The sequence below is a fragment of the Botryllus schlosseri genome, chromosome 1 (genome assembly GCF_051294905.1).
Source record: "Botryllus schlosseri isolate E-star chromosome 1, Bs_hap1, whole genome shotgun sequence".
Taxonomy (NCBI): domain Eukaryota; kingdom Metazoa; phylum Chordata; class Ascidiacea; order Stolidobranchia; family Styelidae; genus Botryllus; species Botryllus schlosseri.
The window spans coordinates 20,629,677-20,651,343 of record NC_137236.1 but is presented as its reverse complement, the minus strand read 5'-3'; the positions used below and the strand labels follow the sequence as shown (position 1 = coordinate 20,651,343).

The following is a 21,667-nucleotide window of genomic DNA, read 5'->3' as shown; positions in this document are numbered from 1 at the left end:
TATAATAAGACGTATGTGATTAAGCGGCCCATGACTACCCAGTAAACACATTACAGACCAAAGATGTAGAAAGCGGAGTCCGATATAGCAGATATTAGAGCTCGGCAGGTAGTAGAAAGGGGGATTTTGTGTCGACTCAATTCAATGTCTTTTCCATGTCCTTCAATAATGTAAATATTATGTAGATGCTACAGCCTTTAAACATGGTGAGTAGAATGTAGATCCTACTTTAGAAGAATATTCTGATATAATAACCTGTTTTCTACCACTGGGCATAACCTGATCACGACTGCGTACACACAAACACACACACCACATTATCTACTACATATTAAGCACATTTGCGGTAATTTATTCCAAAACGGAATTGGCAAGTAAATAATGCCGGTGTAGAAAATGAAACGAACGAAATTACTTGTAGTGCCAAGTAGCAATGAATGAAACTATGAGAACAGTCAGTAATCAGAAGGTTTCATCGTCTGATGATGATATCCCTCTGGCGTTTTCTTTTCAACACCCTGCAGAAATAAAATGAAAATGACGATTATTAGCTAAGACATTCGTACTGCGAAAATGGCAGAGGTAGCGAGTAACGAATGACTCCTGCATTTTTTTCGCCCATACTTACTAAAATGGATTTGATTCTGGACTATTTCCACTCAAGTTTTTTTTATTATATTTTTTATTATTATATGACTAGAGAACTGACTTCAATCGCCACTTCTACTTGATTATAAAGATCAACGACAGGGGTTCTCAACCTGGGGGGCGCGGGAGGCTCTCAGGGGGGGGGGGGCGCGAGAAATTGACGAAGTCAGTATAGGGGGGGGGGGGCGCGAGAAATTGACAAAAGTCAGTATAAATTGTACGTGTCTGAACATGTGTTTCACATCCATTATGAGAAGACGATTAATGAAGATGAAATTTATTCCATATCGTCGCAGTGGAATCAAAGTATCTTATGTCCATTTGACAGATTTTGGGAAAATTAACTTTGAGTGAAGTTTTCATCTTCTTTCAGCCATATATTGATCCCGATTAACTTTGATACACTGAAACAGACATAACGATGGCTAAGATATGACCAAAAAAATACAAAAATTTTCGAAAAGTCTATTTCTTTCAAGTTTAAAAAAGGGAGCTTCAAAATTTGAAAACTGGACATAAGATACTTTGATTCCACTGCGACGATATTCAGGAAAGCTTGCAAAATACAAACTCTCGCAACCGTGCTCAACGGAGTATAGTCTGATTTCAACTTCATTTGAGCAAATTTTTGAAATTCTTTGGAGATATAGAGAGCAATTCCCACGTGTAAGTCATTCATTGCTTCATAGCTTTGACAGTAGCCTAAAGCTTGTCGCGCTGGGCAGCTCTTGTTAGTAGCAAAGCTACTAAGACAGACTTAATGCAACATTTGCCCAGTTTCGCCCTCCATTAGGCTATAAATCAACACAATTTAATTAATTTCCAAAACTGATCAAATTTAGCCTGGCGGGACAGAACGACGCTTTGCTCTCTGTACTCACTACCAGCATCAGGATTAGTCGCAGGGTGACCTACCTTGAAATTAATTAATGGATGTCTTGTTCAATGTTTTTTTTTGTTATTTTCAAACAAGTTTGGAGAAATTTGTCAGCAATGTAAAAGACTCAACAACTGGAATGCAGATTCAAAATTGGCGTAAGATATACCTTATGTATACTATTAGATCAGGGGTGGGCAGCCTGCGGCCGTAGAAGGGAATTTGAGCGGCCGTCGACGCCTAATTCAATGTGTTGGCGGCCGTAGACATGCAAATTGCAATTACGAATTCACTCCCGGATTTTCGAGAGATTTTAATTAATTTTGAAATTTTCTTCACCCTCCGCGCAATTCAACAAGACTTCATTTTTCGATTTTAATGCAGTAGCGCCCTTCTTAATCTGAGCCGGAATGGGAATTGGCAAGAAATAACAATTCGTTCGCGGCCCTGAAAAATTTTCGCACTCCGCGCGACAATATGCACCTCCCGGCAACTATTCATAACATTGCCACTCGCGATTTCGGTGCGTACAATAGGCCATTGTGAAAAGTAGAATAGTGCGGAGTTCACCGGGAATGGATATGGACAGTTTACCATAGGAATTTTGCGTCCAGATCGTTCATTGCGGCTATGCCCTGGAATGCGGCCTTACGCTACATAGGCAATCGAAATGCGGCCATGATTATCAAAAACGTTGCCCACCTCTGTATTATATGATGTACTCTTTTTGACATGAAGATAAATGCAAGGGGGGGGGGGGGTTAGGGGGGCGCGATTTTTTTGACCATCTCCAAGGGGGGCGCGTATCAAAAAAGGTTGAGAACCACTGATCAACGATGACTACTTCAGCAATCTTTGAAAACAGCCACTAACAAAAAAAGAATTCTTGACTAAAATTTCTTCACATTCTGTCAAAAATTATCAATTCAACAATCCAAATGAATCAGTTATTTGGCAGCTAGTTGGAGAGATATATACTCAAGTCTAGAAAGTGGAATGATACTCGGCCTGGAAAGCTGAAGACCTAACAATATTGTGTACAGAGAACAAAACATTTGAGTGGCTGCACTGGTATAGACATTAACAAATTATTAGAATTGACAGCAAGATAACCAGCAAGACATTAAAATGAGAATTAGTGACTCGACTCATTGCGCATGACTTGAATCGACAGTCTTACTAGAAGCAGAATAACAATCATGAGGGGTTAGAGAACAGAAGCCGGGAAGTGACCATCAGAAATTACTGACTTCTGGCCGAACAGATCCATGACCACTAACAAATGGTCTTTTAATAGTCAATATTGATACCAAATGACACCACCCCTATTTCACCGCAACTGCTCTGCTCCTTTTTTTTCTTCGTTCCTCTTCTCTGTCGCTTCCGCTTCAGGAGAGAAACAGTCGGCCGCGTTTACGGATCACGAATTCCCGGCTTAATGGTGATTCTTCCTCCAATGGTCAGCACCTTGAAAATTGAGAACAATGTTGTTGCAAAATGCATGACAATTTGAAAGTTACATCATTCTAATTATTCCAGTTATGGCCGTGAATCGTTACAAGTGCGGTAACCATAAGAATTATTACTATACTTCAACTACAAATACAATATATTGTATAAAATAATTACCAATTCTTTTACGTTGATCGAGTCCCAAATAGATGAAATATGTCAAAAGATTTGCTAATTTTTTTTGTATAATTTGACAGATTCCGAAATCTTCTCAAAGTGCACCTTTCAAAAATTTGATATCAAGACTCCCAACATTTTACAATTCGAAGTTGGATGGCTTTACCAATACAAGTACAGTTTGTATCGCAATTGACAATTATGTAGAGAACGCTGCGAGACATGAGAGTAGGCCTACCCTAAAACGTTTCTCTGACATGGACATTAGGGCTCTTAAAAAAATGACTTTTTTTCTCAAATCGTTCTGGCTACTTGATAAAATTGTTAGGTTTTTTCTGAAATCGTTCTGGCTACTTGATAAAATTGTTAGGTTACCTAATTCAAGCCTACACACCAAATTTGGTTCAATTCCAACCAGTAGCCGCATTGCTACAGGAAAAGAAAGTTTATATTTATTATATAAAAATAAATAGAAAAAATTTGAAAATTTTCTGTTCACCCCATGAAAGTGTTAGGTTATGTATAGAAACGATGTTCATCAAATTTGGTTCGATTCAAACAAGTGGAAGCGGAGTTATTGCCATCGAAAAATTTGGACTTGAATAAAATAGTATTTACGGCGGGCACCACTATAATAAATAAATAAAGAATTGTGTCACGCTGTCATACTGTTTTACGCGACCGTTGTTATACACTGCATTGTTGCTGTGCTCTGGCTCCATTGATGTTATTTCTACATTCGACATTAATGCATCATAATTCTCCATCTGATTTTGAATTCAACTCTGTTTTGCTTCCTTTATCGTGCCGGTAGCTCTTTAATTGGAGCGCGAAAAGTTCTTCAGGTTTCAATAACGTTTATCAGGAAGGTACTTTTGGAAGCAGTATTAAAATTTTGTACCACCAACCAGTTATTTAATTACTATTTATCTTCAAAGTAAATGCTCATTGCATGAAGCAGGGTTGTAAGACTCGAGTCACGATTTTCTGTTGACTCGACTTGACTCAGGTCATCTTCTCAAAGTACGGAAATGACTCGACTCATTGCGCATGACTTGAGACTCAGACGGCCAAGACCGACATTTCATGATTATTTCAAAGAATAGTACAGCAAATCGCTATTAGGATTTCGCCTATTGATACTGGTATTTGAAAATGCGGCCAGAAACTGTTAAAAGTAAGGAAAATTCGTATATTATAAATGTGACCCACTCGATATCACAAAAAATATAAGTTGGTTTAAAAAGACCTAAATTGGAAACTAAGCAGCTAACACAATGACTTATACTCTGGCTCGAGTCATAATACCATAACTCGGACTCGGCCCTCTGCTCGCTGACTTGGACTCGGACTTGACTAGGTGGTGAATTGAAAATGACTCGAGTCAAAACTATAAAAGTGAAATTGACTTGCCACCCGGAGCCTTGTGACTTGGTTACAACCTTGGCATGAAGCCTCAATAGTTACATGAGTGAGGTGACTAGACAAAGAACACTGTCACATTTGCAGCATATCATGAATGTCTCTTACTATATGTGATCTTGTTCAAATGGAGGTTGATGAAAGTGTATTTCCCATTCTTTCCGACTCTGCTATAATTACACCAGACTGGCAACCTTCTTCATGATGCTTCTTGCTGACTGACCAATATTGTCGCCGCCACGTGCAAATGTCTGATATGTCAATATAGGAACAGAATTAGTTGACTGTTCATGACCGTCCACTAGGGCGGTTCAAAAATAACATTTTTTCCTTAATCTTGCGGGCTACATGATTAAATCGTCAGGTTACCTTGAAAACGACGCACACCAAATTTGAATTCATTCCAACCAATATTCGCGGTTTACGTAGAGTTTGAAAATTTTGAATTTGCCCAGAAACGCAAAAAAAATTTTTTTTTCAAATTTTACTGCTAACCTCATGAAATTGTTGGGCTGTCTTCAAAGACTATGCAAAACAAATTTTACTCAATTCCAAGCCGTAGAAGCGGAGTTATTCCAGTTTTTCGATGAAAATTCTTGGATTATCCACCGATCAAGGCTCATTTCGGACGTATTTACACAATTATAGCATAATTAAAGGCTTGAAATTTTTTTTATGTGATTTGTTTGAAAAAACACAGTTTAAAACATGTTTTTGACAAAGGGTTTTAAAACACCGCTTGTTTTTAATGCAACCCTAATTATATCATGATATGACCTTTGATGAAGCGTAGGCGACAATTTGAATTATATTTTTAGATATGTTTTTGGAAAATGAACTCCAAAATCATCGAACAGCTGATAGAATGTTGATGATACGCTTGTTATTCAAACGACGATACCTCAAATTTGTCTGCGCTATTCCACGAGGATGTGCTTAGATATGATATTCACGCAACTAAAGTATTTGATGACAGTGGGTTGAAAGTCACTAAAACGGTATAGTTTCCGATAGCGGCCATTTTCGATCAAGACATGGTCAATTCAGCATATTCTTCGTATGTGTTTTCAGGAGTAGGCCTAATTAGTGACTATGACAGATTTTTATCACCAGAAACTTCAGCGCCTGCAATAGCCACATATTTCTAATCTCCGACCCATTTATATTTACAAATATTTACCTGCTCTCATTTATCATATCAGATTTCCTATTACATGGTTTGTCATATAAATCAGTGGTTCCCAACGTTGATGATTTAGAGAAACTAGTGGACAAAAATAACTAATGGAAGCGATCGGGTAGCAAAAATGGTAAATGTTCATTCCTGTAACTGGTATTTGCATTCGCGAGGATGAACAGGGTGCACAGCTTCTGAAAGGTATAGGTTGACCTTAAAAATCCTAGGGGTCGGTGTGGGAATGCGATGGTTATAATGATAGTAATCTACCTGGAAAACTTAACAACGTTAACCCGATGTTATCCGTTCATAACCGTATATCTGTCTAAAAAAAGGAAATACGGCTCACATTTGCGCAGAGCTCATTGAGAATATTCACAATCATGCTCAAATATCTGCATATGATGCACGTTGTTGCTAACTAAAGAGCTCTCACCATTTCAAAATGGATGGGATTGAGTTAATGAGCAGGTATTGTAGAGGAGGGCGAGAGAGGTAGTTTACGACTTGCTGTGATCAAATCGCGGATATCGCAGTAGCGCACTCAAATTATATTGTCTTTAGTGAGAAAGGGGACTAACTATGAAAATCCAATTTCAATGATTCAGGGGTCATGAGCTTAAATTGCGAGTGAGCAGCTGTGACTAGACAGCGGATGGAAACTAAAGACGGAAGGAAGCGATTGATGTAACATATGTAGCAGAAGACAAAAGATTCGTGATTATACACTATGAACAATAAATTTCAGTTACATCAGCCTCACTGAACCAATGACTTTTAGTCATGAATCATGCTTCGTACACTGTAAATGAGATAAAGCGCAATCGCCAAATCTGCCGCTTGTGGCAGCACAATATCGTGCTAAAGCGGCACGACCGGGAGTGACCTTTAGTGCTATTCTTATACTTCCTCTTTTTCGACCGCTTCTCGCTCTTTTGCGATGTGATGCGATCACGATGACAGGGAATCAGCATGCGGGTTTTAAAGCTTTCTTGGCAAGTAACGGTATTGCATCGCAACACATCCAGAAATTGGAAGGTAACTATAAGTAATATAGCTTCAGCAATGTGCCCTGTTAACTAGCTAATCGAGACAGCTTGTGCACTGTGCGTGTGCAGTTATAATCAGTACGGTAGCCTACGACTTGTGCGGGGTTGGTTGGATACTGGTGTCAATTGTGATCTATTAGAATTGTTATTTTGCAGCTTAGGTTATTATTAGCGTGTACTTATGATAAATGTCCAACGGAGAGTCTTGTTGGTTGTGCCCCTTTGTTGGGAGTTCGGATCGGCTTACAAAACATTTGCTGAAACGCCACAAAGACCATCCTAGTCTGATTTATAAATGCAAGCTCTGCCGAACCAGATTCCACAATCATAAGCAGTTCAAAAATCATTGTCGGACGTATCATAAGAGTCTATCTGAATTGGATTTGACTCCTTCACATGAAATTGTGGATGAAGCTACTCCCGGAAATAGCTCATCAGAGGTCATGGAATGTGATCCAGCCCCTCATGTCATTGCAAGTCCTGTTGAAACTTTTCCCATGGCTCTGATTTTGCCTCAGGCCGCACTTCTCCTCAGACTCGAAACCATTCATAAGCTGTCTGATGCTGGGGTGGAAGATATTCGAGTTTCCAATGAAGCTATGCTAAGAAAAGTAACAGCTAACATGGCAAGTTTGCCGAGTGCTGCCGTTGAAGATATGACCAATCCTGAAATTTTCTCTAGCTTGGAAAGTAAAGAATCCCGTCAAAAGTTCTACCGGGATCATTTTAATTATGTGAAACCAGAAAAAGTGGTCTTAGGTTTTCGCACTGTTAATAAAAGACAATGTAGAAGCTATCGAATTGTGCAAAAACCAGCCACTGGATACTTCGTGCCCTTCCTGGAACAATTAGCAGTAGTACTAGATTGCACGGAGCTTGTTCGCATGTCGCCATATGTTGTCCATCACAAGTTTGATGTCATGAAAGATGTTTGGCAGGGTGAATATTTAAAAACGCATGAAGGGATAATCCGTCATCCGGACTGCCTCTTGTTTTCACTGTATTCTGATGAATTTGAAATCGTTAATCCAATTGGAGCACATCGCAAGAAACATAAAATAACTGCATATTATTGGTCATTGCTGAATATCCCCAACCATTTGCGCAGCAAACTAAAAAGTATGCAATTGCTTTGCCTTGCAAAATCTGTTGACCTGAAACGGTTTTCCGGCCACAATGCTATTTTAGAAGATTTTGTAAATGCAATGAAAATGTTATCGCAAGGCGTGAATCTCACTATTAATGGGTCTAAACAGGTTATTCATGGTTTCTTGTTGTATTGTACTGCTGACACTCCTGCTGCACAGCAGTTAGCTGGGTTCAAAGAAGGTGTTGGTGGGGCCGATAAACCTTGTCGCACTTGTAATGTTCACAAGCAGGAAATTGCTGATTATAATGCACATGAGAATTGTCCTATCCGCTCGAAAGAGCGGCATGCTGAGCAATTGGAAGCCTTGAGATGCTGTCCTACAAATGCTGAACGTTCTGAACTCTCTCAGCAATTTGGCATAAACAATGCAACTTTCCTCAGTGATATTCCGCATTTTGATGTCACCAAGGGAGTATTACACGACCCCATGCATGTTCTACTTGAAGGCATTGTGAAGATTGAGCTAAAGGCATTTTTATTACATCAGATAGATGTTGACTCATTATCGTTAGCTCGTTTGAACCACCAATTGCAAAATTTTGAGTACACTGAGAGCTTGCTAAAAGATAAGCCACAAATGATTGAAAAAAAACATTTGCACCCAAGCTCCAATCTTCCACAGACCGCTGCTAATATGCTTGTACTTTTGCAGACCCTCCCATTCCTAATTGGCCCTTCTATGACCGAAGACAATAAGCGTTGGATGAATTTAGTTAGACTGCTCAAAATCGTGCAGCTTTCATTTTCATTCATCAGCTCACCAAACGTAGCATATGACCTCACTTGCCTGATAGCAATTCACAGCGAAGAATTCAAGCGGTTATATCCCAGTTGCTCATTTACTCCAAAAATGCATTTCCTAGTTCATTTTTCAAACCAATTATTGCAATTTGGTCCGCTTGGTTTCCATGCATGTATGAGGTATGAGGCGAAGAATGGGTTTTTCAAACAAAAAAGGTGGTTCAATTTCAAAAATCTGCCGTTGAGTTTAAGTTTTCATCATCAAAAGTGGATGTGCGTAAAAATGATTGATGATGAAGGCGTGAGAAAAATCAATTATTTGAAAGATGAAACTGTTCTTGATGAGAAAAAAAATTCACCAGTTGCAGATTATCCTGATTTATTGGGGTTAGTGGACTGCCAAGCAGATACATGTGTTACTGCTCAAAAAGTTTCTCATAAAAATATCGTTTACGAAGTAGGAGATATCCTTGTTGAAAGCTTCAAAGACGATGGCTTACCGGAATTTATTTGTATCGATGAACTCATTTATGTAAACGATCGATTATTTTGCAATTGCCATAAACTGGTTGTTGGTTATTTCAAGTTCACAATGAATTCATTTCTTATTAGACATAGCAATGTCAATAGGTTGCTCTGCATATCTGATCATGAATTTCCGTGGCCTCAAATAAGCCATATTATTGATGACCAGCAATTTGTAATGACGAGGCATGTTGGCCATGTGTGGTGTTTGTGACAATTGTTAATACGAGTGTAATCAATTGATGTTATGTACTAAAATTGTTTCATTTCTTAGAGAATGACATAGACGCGGATATTTTCACCAATCTTCGTGACAAAGATTTTTGGCAAATGTTCAGCGTCGGTGTGACGTACCGTCTGTTGAGGCTGCAAGAAGTATGAGCTAATCAACTATGAAACCTCTGTTCATACAACTAAATCTTGGTGTTACAGGTATGGGAGAAGCTAGCTACTAATGGAGGCCCAGACAATTCGCGCCATGGATCAGCCTCAGTCGCAGACCCAGACAATCCGTGCGATGAGTCAGCCTCACTTGCAGAGTCGGACACCACCTTGCCTGTGGATGAGTCGGTTCGTATTGATGTAGAATCACTCGCGCAGTCCAATACCACCCTACCCATAGTCAAATCAGTCCGGGAGGATATGGGAGCTTCAGCCACGCCAATGCCGGTAATTATTATTTTGTAACATTTTACTGTGAAATGAGCTAAACCAGTGGTTCCCAAACTTTTTCGGTGTGAGGGCCAAATTTAGAATTTCAGAGTACGGTCGGGCCGCACGAATACTACGGCTATGAAACGGACCCAAACAGTCATCATGGCTATTTCGGAGTAGATTTATTGCCCTGGCGAGATTTCAAAACTGTACACTGTTTACCGCTACTTATCTGCTGCATTGGGTGTCCGTTAGGTGAATCAGCTTTTCTCGCCTAAACGCGCGAAGCGCGAGAAATTTCTTTAGTTTCATGACTGAATCGGTTGATATGATGAGTGGCACATGATGCACCCTTTAAAACTAACTATTGGGTGTACGCACTCGGTTGAAGAGCACTGTTCTTGGCAACTGTCGTAAACTCTGCAGACGATATTGCACTGCGCTTCGTACGATATAATGCCAGTATTCCGCCTACGCATCAGTTTTATGTCGTAACAATAGAGTAGTACAACGTACTTATATCTTAGCAATGCCACAATTTTTCTAAACAGTGCTGCTGGCACTGAAGTTTGAAACTCAACAAGAAACGACGGGCCGTATTCTTGTGACAACTAATTATGATGCCGCGGGCCGGACGATTTCGCGTGGCGGGCCGTAGGTTGCTGATCCTTGCTCCAAGGCTTCAACAGGGAAAATTAGTAGCGAAACTATAATTCTCTTTGATGAATTAGCTTTCAGCGGCGAGGAGAGTATAATTTCAGTACTCAAAAAATAGTATTTTACTACTCGACTCGAATCATTAAGATTGATACTCGATTCAGATTCAAGTACTCGAATCATTGTGCCCAGCCCTACTCGTCTCTTGTTATGACTACCGGTACAGCTGACTTTGCCTAGCTTTAATTTTTTATTATTGTATTATGACGTCATACTTTGCCTATTTGGTTTTCGTTTGAATCTCTCCCTGTATGCTTATTACAGTGCCGTTAACTCTCGATAAGGTGCACACGAAAAGTCTTCGAGTAATAAATTCTTTACTGCAATGAATCTAGTTGTGGAAGCAATAATCAGATATGTGGCGAATTGAAATCGCGAATAGCGCGAAAAATGTTTGAAAAAGTTGCATAAATTTTCAAAAAGACTCTATAATTTATGCTAATTCACGAAATAATTTTGAGCCCCGTTCCAGCTCAGTCCCCTTCAATTGGGGGGTTTGTGGTGCGGTAGTCACGGCCCTGACTATATAGGACTACCAATTATGCTGCTTTTAGCCGGCTGAGCAGTATGCATCTCGTCGTATTCAACCGTGAGTCAAATGTTGCACATCTAGTCATCATAGGGTTACCATACTTCCTCTTTTAAGATGATTTGTCCTCTGTTTTGATTTTTTTAAAAAGTGTCCTATGAGGACGCCCAAATGTCTTCTTTTTTGAGGATTTTGGTTACATCGGGCCCAATTCGACTGATATACATCAAGTCAGCACTGTAGGAACGCTATGGTGGCTATTTCGGGAGCTGGACCGGAAAGTTGACCTTTTTTCAGTCAACCACCTTTTAGCGTGAAAGAAAAAATGTATTTTCCGGCAGTTGAGCCTCTTTTTCTTTTTTAGTCAAGGGATCACGAAGTGGGAAATATTTACCACTGTTTCAGGATTTTCCTCCAATTTTGAAAGTTATCAATAACTATTTATATCTATAGCTACTGCTCTTTCAACTGGAAAGTTAGGGCACATTGCATTGAAACAGCAGTGACGTCATGTTAGCAGTCTATACTCACAACTTTCCTGCAATTTTATAATTAAAAACTACAGAGGCCAAGCCAAACAAGAGTATTCTGTAAATATAAATTTTATTTTTTGTTATAAATCGATTTCCTAATATATTTTGGGGGCCACAAAAAGGCTATCTGGGGGCCGCCCTTGGGAATTACTGAGCTAAACTGTCCAGTGTCTACGTTTCAGCTCATACCTCGACGAGCTGACGTAGCAACCAATGCAGATCTCCATGTGGATGATATGGTATTTATTCGCATAATTATAGTAGGGTTCAATCTTACATTTCTATCGATATTACAGCCATCGTGCAGTCGCAAGGACCCCGAACTCATTGCTCCGATGCCCTTGCCAATATTCAGCTTCAGAGTTCAACAAGCACTCAAGTCACGTACACCTTATGAAGTTATGAACCTTATTGTGGAGGAGTGTGCCCATCACGTCCTCAAAAATGGCGACATGACCAGCAAGTCAGCATACCACAAATTTGGCAAGTCGCTTGTGGAGAGGTATCCGTGCCTACAATCTAGCTTGCAGCATCCTCCTTGGGTAGAGTAAAATGGTGAAATTAGTCTCGATTCTTGTGCAATAATCTTCACATTTTTTAGCGTAATATTAACAGGAAATTGTCTCAGAAGTTGAGAGCGCTCCGACTTGTCAAACATCGTACTTCCTCTTGCCGTACGAGCACTTCATCGCTGGCAGATACAGGTATGTTTTCTGTGGCACCAAGCATTCTTGGACTTGTTTCAATACTAATGTTTATGCATTTAGGTGGATTAATAACTGTTGAAGAAGCTTCTCGTCAGTTGCAAGATGAATTTGCTAATGTGGACCGCAATTGGCACAAAGTCTTGTCTCTATTCAAGTATCAATATGGACACCGGCGTTCTCATCTAACGAAGAAAGAGATTCCTCTGGCTGAAATTCTGGAAATGTTCCCTACTTTGAGCGACATCAGACTGGTGAGATTATGTGCCATGGCTGTTTCTTCCAATTTAATTAAAAATCGATTAAATGAATTTCGGTGTATGACAGGGTTGTAACCAAGTCACAAGGCTCCGAGTCTCAAGTCAATATCACTTTCATAGTTTTAAGTCGAGTCATTTTCAATTCACCACCCAGTCAAGGCCAAATCTAGTCCAAGTCATCGAGCAAAGGTTTGAGTCCGAGTCATGGTATTATGACTCGAGTACGAGTCCAACTCATTGTGTTGACTGCTCAGTTTCCAGTAACGGTCTTGTTAAACCCTCTTTTAAAATTCTGTTTGTTGATATCGAATGGCTCGCATTTATGTATACTAATTTTCCTCACAGTAGCTTCTGGTCGCATTCTAAAGTGCCAGTACGAATAGACGAAATCCCAATAAGGTGGTTACATCACTATTCGTCGATATTACAATGAAATGTCTGTCATTGTAGTCTAAGACACCAGTAATATGACTTGGTTCGAGTCATGCGCAACGACTCGAGTCGAGTCATCTCTGTAATTCGAGGAAATGACTCTAGTCAATTCATCAGAAAATCATGACTCGAGTCTAGTCATGACTCGAGTCATTACAACCCTGATTTCTAGTCGCATTTTCAAGTACCAAGACCAATAGACGAGCTCCCAATAGGCTGGTTATACTGTACTAGTCCTCGAAATTACAATGAAACGTCGCTCTTGGCCGTCTGCGTCTCGAGTCAAATGACATGACTCGAGTCCAAGTCGAGTCGATACACATATTGACCGAGTCGAGTCATTTCCGTATTTTGAGAAAATGAATCGAGTCAATATGTGTATTGACTCGAGTCGAGTCATTACAACCCTGGTGTATGAATATATTCATAGATCTGAATGTATGTACTATGATTTTATGCAGTCTTTTCTATATAATGTTGATCATATTCTAATCAATCTTTTAGACATGTACATTCTTTTCCAGGTAAGGGAAGATTTCTGGAGTTTGATCGCACCAACCACAGTTGATGAGATCAGAACAAACTACGAAAGAATGATGCTTGTATTGGATAAGATATTTAAGGTGAATGCGGACTCGCAATTCCTTTCTGATTTGGATTTGATTGATAATAACTGCTCAATTATTCAATATTTTCAGTCAAATGCTAATGAAGAACTAGTAAAGCTGCAACAATTACAATCAAAAGTTACTGATCTGAGAATAAACTCGAAAAAGAAGACCGCTATATCTGCGTTATCAGTACAACAGGTACTTGTTTATAAGATTATTATAACCATCAGTTTATAACAGATGTATGATTTGAAAATCATGCGATAGTTTCATAACTATGTTGACGCTAAGAAGGTTTTTATCGTGAGGATAATTGTCATATAATGTCAATGAGTTTCGTAGCATCTTTTGTTGACACAGATGATTGTGCAGACCAGCGGCGGTAAACCTGTGGCCCCCGAAATGGTTTAGAATAGTTACAATGAAAAATTTACCTACATTTCAGGCCCATGACATCGACATCAACAGCAAAAAGTTCGAACCGCCACATTTGTTGGTTGCAAAGCATGGAAATGGAAAGATACAGGGATGGATTCTAGCGGACGGCCGAACGATTTCTTGTCGCGAAGACGACATGATCTTCGACATGTTGCTCAACCTAATAGCATGCTATTATGCTTGGGACCTGTCTTATCCCAAAGAATTCCAGCTTCTGGCGTTTGTGCAGTATGTCGTTGTCGGTGACAAGAATACTCAATATGTATCCACCAAACTATCTGATTTTTTTTCATAAATTCGAACAGTCTGCCGCAGCAGAAGACCTCTGATAGCATTCCATTGAGTTTTACAATCATTCGTTGGTCCATTCGCATTTGAAGTTGGCAATTCTACTCACGTCTTGTCATTTAATGTTCAATCTGACATTGCAAATATTCCAGCAGTGTCGCTTGTCTTTTCGTTATGCTAGTTCCTACTTTTAGCTTGGCATCTAACTGTGAAGGCAGTCAATACTTTTGAATTTGCACCACCTCGTATTTATTGAAGTTCTGGTGCTGGCTTGTACAAGCAATCTAGTATAGAAAGTATTCCAGGAACTTGATGGTTCGGTGTCCCTTATATTTTGTCTATACTTGTTCCCCCTTTGGTCATGACATCTAGATATAAGTAACTACTATAACTTATTTGTACCTCTGAAGTTCTACGTCTGGCATGACTTGACGTGACAATCGAAGTATTGTTAAATAGTTAAATGCTGCTTAGCCTGTTAATTTACAAGTATTTACAAGTACAGGTATATGTGCAAGATTTGTAAATTTCGTTGAATGCTTACAAGTGCATTTTTTTGATAACATGTCTTGAAAGCATGCTCATCAATTGTTTCGTTTATAATAAAATGTTCATATATTGCTGGTTTCGAACAGGATAAGTCGTCGAGTACGCCAGATTATTTAGTAATCCATATCAAGCCGTAGCACAGCTCAGATAGCGCTTGAATCATGAAGCACTATATATATAGCACATAAATCCTAAATCACAATATACACAGCATCAAGCACATTTTATTGTGATATCTTTTTGAACATGAAACGTGATATCTTTTATGCTTTTAAAGACACTAAAATATTTACAGTGTACTACTAGGAAGCGTGTGTTTGTCCACACCTTCTCGCAGGCCATGGAAATGTTATTATAACCTTGGATGCATTTCACCCCAGCAAACACAGAATATATTGCAGATATATTTTGTATATGACTCAACTACTTCAAAATATATCTAGTCATATGTACTGTTTATATAAATCTGTCGACACATTTGCACATATATAGGACATCTTCAAAGATACCTGTATGACATTGTCATGATATCTTGCTTGACCCTAGATCAGAGGTCTCAAACACGCGGCCCGCGGGCCGCATGCGGCCCGCCAGATCATTTTGTGCGGCCCGCGTCGGCATTTTGGATTTTTAAGAATTCCACCATATTTACCTGCCTCATATCTTTTTTTAGATTTGAGAATTTGAAATTCGCTCTAAAACTACTCCAAAATCCTGAAACTTTACTATTACATCTCTTTCAAAATTTACCATACGTTAGAAGATCCGCTATATACGTCACATTACCCGTTTATGATGATAGGACTTCACCTTTTGATAACTGGTGACGGACAATTGTGATTTATACTTGGGCGCGACGTTTTGTAGAATTACTCGAACTCATACTGAATCGGTGATAAAATAATAAACTCGCGTTGAGTCGGGTAAAACGTTACAATCAGAGAAGGACGTGTGATTCGGAAAGCCGAGACTTGGTACAACCACAGACGCAACGAACTGTTATAGTAAATGAACTGAACAAACTGAAATAGTGATATATCAAAAGGCCGTAGCTTGCGTTGCGGAGCGTATTTAACTATCTAAGTAGGTCGGTACGGCAACCTTTGGCATTCTGTTCCGACCTGAATGTGAAGTTAGTTATTTTATGCGTAATATAGGGTCTCTTTAACCATGTTAATATTGCCTATTGAAGGTGGCGAGTAAAAAGTAGCGGTGTTACGCTCCATTGCTGTAATACCAATGGATTCGTCGGCGACTAGGAATTTATATTGCTATGGCACATTAAGCAGTCGGCAATGGTTATAGGTCTGTAAATCTAACGCTGATATAACTTTACTTTGGTAATGGCATGATCAGTAGCCAAGTTATCAGGAGTATGCCCGCAACCCCGATTAGGACGTATTGCTCCAATGCTCCGACCAGGTCAATATTTGTTAGACTTTAATATAATCTACCAATAATTGCGGCACGTCAAATGTCCACTTATACTTTCGCATGGTGTCTATAACTACATATTTTGATATAATATGCCAAGTACAACAACAATTTTGAGATTTGAGAATCTTGATATTTTGCGTACCAGACGTGAATTAACGAAAGTAAATCCCATTTCGCGTTGCGAGCGGTATGCCAGTCTGCAAGGTCCCGTAAAATAAGGCCTATACTTTGAAATACATTGAAAACCCCTATTATTGTTGCTGCGGCCCGTGGCACCATCAAGAACTAGAAATTGGCCCGCGACCACGTTTGAGTTTGAGACCTCTGCCCTAGATGAACCCTGACCCTAGGTGACCCCTGAACCTGGTTGGGTACCTGGACCTGCCACATCCTGCACTACCCTTATCAATGAAGACTGACTGATGATTTTACAAATCATGCATGGCTTTGTTCGTGTATTAAATCAGCACAGAACTGCACAATCACTTCAGCAAATATTGCTGCCTAAGCATAAGTTCGAAATCGTTGTCGGAATTGTCAGACTCTGTGATGACAGCCTTGCTCCTGTTATCTTCTTTATCGCCACCCTATAACATAAATGAGTAAATTACTACAATTGATTATTATCACTGTAGAACAGAAGTCGTTATGTGTTTGGTTGTGGGTAAAATGGGATGGTGATCTGAGTTACATTAACCAAAAGACCTCAAGCCCTCTTTCAAAAGCGACATGACCTTTACTTTTACACTGAAGATATAATTAACGCAGTTACGCTTTCAAGATGAGAAACCAGAACCTGTTCAAGTTCATTAATGCCTTTCATTATAGAGAAGATTTTCATGCTATTGGCGTCATGAAGACGTGCTGCTGGGAACGGATTTCAAAACCTATCGTTTGGGCACGGGGTGAAGATTGTTCTTTACATTATCATTTTAATATTAATATGGTAATAGTTGCCTGTGAGAGGCTGATGTGATAATGATCGCTCATTCCATGTACGGCATAGTAAATATATGCAGTGGTTCGCAAACTGGGGTCTGCGAGACAATTTTTATGACTGCGAAGTACCTTCCAAAAATTCACACGATCCAGAAATTTTCGAATATTTTAATTCCCAGAGTATAAAATTTTTTAGACAGGTTATTGTCTGAACCAAAATCGATGTTGCTTAAAATTATTTTGTAAATCAACATGAAGTAGAGTTATTCAAATTAAATTTTATTCTCCCCGTGTGAGACAAATGCGACCCGCGGAGGGAAATTGTCAAAGGCCTGTCTCGTAAATTTTCTCGTAAAGTTTGGGGACCACTGATATACAATGTTCTGAAGATGAGCGGTAAGAACAATTCACTTACAGTCCAATAATATCATAAAAGACACAACTGTCACACCACACAATCATCAAACTTAATAACAAACTTACCTTGCAAGATCGAGCAACAGTTAGAGATCTTGCAACCTGATCTTTAGTTCTTTTATCTGGGATCTCGAGGTCAGGATGAGCCGATCTGCATGCTTCTAAAAAGAGATATAATTAGATGAAGATATCCACTGTCCAGTCATGGTATATTATACATCAGCCATCAGACAACGAACAAAACTCATCAACAACTAGAGTACTAAAGTAGATAACTTTGCACATCAGTGACGACATATGACGTCAAACGATTAAAATGTTGAAAAATCGAGGCTTTGGCTCAACTTTTTTTTACGTTGATTACGTTCAATTTCCGTCAATAACCGTTGATAACTTACGTCTAATAGTCTTTTCAAGTGTCACTCTTGCTTTTTTGACCCTTAAGACTAGGATTTCCATATACTTTCTTTACAGCTATGCTGGTCATCATATTTTCGACAGTTTCCGGCAATTGTACACCCCGGAATCCCATTAAAGCGGCTACCTGTAACAACATTATATTAGTGGTACACAATACAGATGGTACTGCCTTGCATCAATGGTTTGCACCATAATTAACAATGACATTTATGGGCATTCTAGATAAAACCATCCACACCATAAATTTCATGGTCACGCTCATCAAAGGCTTGGTTGACTTTGCGATTTCGCAATAAATCACATTGGCAATTCAATTTTGGATGATAGAACTAATTTCGAAAAGGACCCCTGCTGTGTCTGAAAATGATTCCTTGGTGTCGGCGGACACCCCTGATTTAGACTGTCAATCGCTTTGTTCGAATGAGAAACAAAAACATACCAGTTCAGACTTTGCCGTTGTTTAAAGGTGTTTCAGCTGTGACAAGGTTTCACAGGGATCTTCAATTATATCTTTCAGCAAAATTGGGGCACTCGATTGAGGTCTTTTGGAGTAATTGCCGATATGATGTCTGAGGAAATCCATCATCTGGTTTTTCTGCAACTTTATGTCTTTGATGCACAAGCTAAAAAGGATTCGATTACAAGGAAGTTGGATTGATCTTCATATGTGATAAACTTACCATTACTTTATGACAGGCCGCGTTGTTGATGGTCAAAATTTTGTAGTTCAGCGATGATTTCAAATGAAAGAGCATCTGAAAAACAGCGAGACTTTATTCTCAAATTCGAGACCGCATCAAAGTGCTAGGAACTTACTGCAGGACTTAGATCTCTGGCCGTTACATTCAATGATGGGATTATGCCATTCTTGAACACTCTTTTCGCTAATGATGGCAAACTTGCATTGCGAGCATCATTGATATCACTCCTGCTTGCCAGAATCATAAGATGACCGCATTCTTGAAATTGGCATGTCTTGTATCTGAATACTTGGATTACGTTTCTTCCTTGCAGGAAAAACATCATCTACAAATTATAAACGTTTTACATATATATATACCATATTGCACAGAATAAAAGGGTATACCTTGACCATCAGTTGACGCCGAACTATTCAAAAATTGTTTGTTCCGCTGACGTTTTGGCCGCTGCGCTTCATTTTCAGTCCAGACAATGACAAAGATGTGGGCAAGCCACTACTCTCCGCAACTTTTATTACATCACTAAAAGCTACCTTCCATACATCTAAAACAGATGAATAATGTAGATGGCAAGGTAGGCCCACTTGGAAAACAGTACGCTAATCTGAGTAAACAGTACGCTAATCTGAGTTTATAACTTACTGGATGAGCATTTCATCTGTATCTTTTATACAGAGACCAATTGCGATTATCATATTATGGTTGCTTTTTGTTCTTGGCCTTACCGTGCTATTTGCATTCTTACGCAACCACCAGCCATGCAATACTATTATAGATACAAACAATTTCGCACAATTCACAATTCATAAGATAGAAGCTATGGAATCAGTGAGATCAATTCTACATCGGTTTTCCAGCTTTTATGTATTACAGCAACAGCAACCTGTTGTTCTTGTTCAACAAAAAGCACAACAGCAAATGATTGCTCGATTTATTGATCGACTAATACCCACCTATATTCATTTGCAGCAAATCCTTAAAGTAAGGTTTGAGTAAGTTGATATCCAGAAAATGTGCTCATGATAAGCCGCACGAGTTCCATAGTTTATTAGTTGATCTGAAATGAATCACAGAATTATATTCAGACATAGCCGCCTAGTTATGATGGACATCACATTACCAGAAAGACTAGACTAGTTCTATGAAGTTATATCGTATTACCTCAAGTCCTTAACTATGATTATATAAGAAGCATATATAAATTACCTTGCACAGTGCAGTTTTCGGTATTCTTCTATAGAAATATGCTTGGATTAGCCTCAATTAACTGCGATTTCCCTGAATGCTACTAAAACCAAAACGACAACGATATCTGCACTGCAAGCCGCCATTATCAGAGCGCTTCTGTCTTTTGTCTGGCGGTTTGAAACCTGCGCGCCGAAACGGGTGTTCGCGTGAGGAGAAAGTGCCTTAAGCCAGTGAGTCACTCGGCTATGACGGCTGGACGGCTACACTACGGAGTACGGATGAGCAGCCGGATGGTTTTCAGCGTAGCCGGAGTAGATCCGGATTCTGAATTTGCTTTGACAGTCGGATTGTAGCAGGATTTTTCTATTGAACTATCAAATAGTATAGCATTATTTTGGCAGCAGTTTTTCGGATTACCCAGAATTCATAAGACTTTCAAATTGCCGCCTGAAGCCTTAATGGATTCGGATTCCAAAATTTGGAATGGCCAAGAATCAAAATATCTGCAAAATCACGCGAAAGCGGCGTGTGACAAAAGGAAAAACATTCGATCATAGAAATTTACAAAGATGTAAATTGCTATGATTCGATAGCGGCAATTATGGTGACATATTACCCCATAAGAGTAAGACATCAATAAAATTGATAGTATAGATAAATTATACCATAAAATGAAACAATAATCGAATTTGATTCATCACAAATATATTTTCGGCATTTTGACGAAATTTGTTGGATAAGAAAAAGATGTACTCAAGATACGTTTCCGTACAAGATATGCACAAACACAATTTTGAGATAATTAGGATAACAATTAGATATCCGAACATGTCCGAAATATATCTCGTGTTTGCTGGGACCCCGCGTGTACGGCTTTGTTCATGTATGATAATAACAAAACTAGGATTTGATTCGCACTCAAAAGGTTAGATAAACAACCTAATCCACAAATGTTTATAGAGACACATGGATCGCAGATGTTGAAAGCTTAAATATCAAAATCTCACATCGCTGGTTCAGTCAGTATGTCAATGAAAATGCTGCTCACAGGGTATGCTCCTCCATGCTCAATTCTCTGATCGTATGGGATTATAATTCAATTTAAGCGTCGTTTGTTGAGTGAAATATTGCACGAAGGCTTTTGGCAGTCACGAACTTATATGGAAAATGAAGTATTATCAGTTATATATAGTCATGACCAGTGGGTTGATGATCAATGTTAAAGTGTCTCGCAGCTGTAATCAAGAGGCCTATAATTCTATTCGTGTCAATTCAATTATTGCGAATAAAGTTGATGATACAAGGAATGACTTATGATTCGTAATATTATAAATTTTGTTTTCATATTGTTGATGATGAAGTGACGCACCAAAAATGAGGGCCTGGATTTAAAAGTAATCATTTGGAATTATTTTACTATGGTTCGGTTCGCAGGCGATAAAAATGTCCGAATATAATCCGCGACCAATATTGAGTTTGGGGCGCCAGCCATAACCCTGATCCATCACAGCCCTAACCCCTCCCAACACTGTTTCAAGCCAAGTTATCGTTACAAACAACCAGTAATATATCTAGATACCGTCAAAATGGCATGACTAAGCCAAACGATTACATCAAAGACATCGCAAAGAC

The 21,667-nt window shown here is 39.1% G+C and overlaps 2 protein-coding genes across 4 annotated transcripts; one reads left to right on the top strand and one right to left on the bottom strand.

Annotated features, from left to right (window-relative positions):
- The first annotated feature begins 7,425 nt into the window (after positions 1 to 7,425).
- Positions 7,426 to 14,474, top strand: LOC145437925 (uncharacterized). The gene is made up of 11 exons (XM_080315300.1): positions 7,426 to 7,492; positions 9,493 to 9,593; positions 9,651 to 9,887; positions 11,834 to 11,890; positions 11,948 to 12,193; positions 12,253 to 12,355; positions 12,419 to 12,609; positions 13,572 to 13,670; positions 13,746 to 13,856; positions 14,104 to 14,324; positions 14,402 to 14,474. Exons 1-11 carry the CDS (start codon positions 7,426 to 7,428, stop codon positions 14,472 to 14,474), a joined length of 1,506 nt encoding a protein of 501 aa, XP_080171426.1.
- Positions 14,475 to 16,808: 2,334 nt separating this feature from the next.
- LOC145444932 (uncharacterized) lies at positions 16,809 to 20,500 on the bottom strand. 3 transcript variants are annotated; one of them, XM_080322999.1, is made up of 9 exons: positions 20,054 to 20,499; positions 19,801 to 19,904; positions 19,234 to 19,391; positions 18,963 to 19,172; positions 18,827 to 18,901; positions 18,586 to 18,769; positions 18,125 to 18,270; positions 17,793 to 17,887; positions 16,809 to 16,957 (listed from the first exon to the last, which is right to left on the bottom strand). In XM_080322999.1, exons 3-6 carry the CDS (start codon positions 19,240 to 19,242, stop codon positions 18,647 to 18,649), a joined length of 417 nt encoding a protein of 138 aa, XP_080179125.1. In that variant the 5' UTR covers positions 19,243 to 19,391; positions 19,801 to 19,904; positions 20,054 to 20,499; the 3' UTR covers positions 16,809 to 16,957; positions 17,793 to 17,887; positions 18,125 to 18,270; positions 18,586 to 18,646. The 3 variants fall into 3 exon arrangements, with proteins under 3 accessions (XP_080179125.1, XP_080179133.1, XP_080179142.1); XM_080323007.1 differs by having other exon boundaries at positions 17,793 to 17,884; XM_080323016.1 differs by lacking the exon at positions 18,125 to 18,270 and having other exon boundaries at positions 20,054 to 20,500.
- Between the last annotated feature and the right edge of the window lie 1,167 nt (positions 20,501 to 21,667).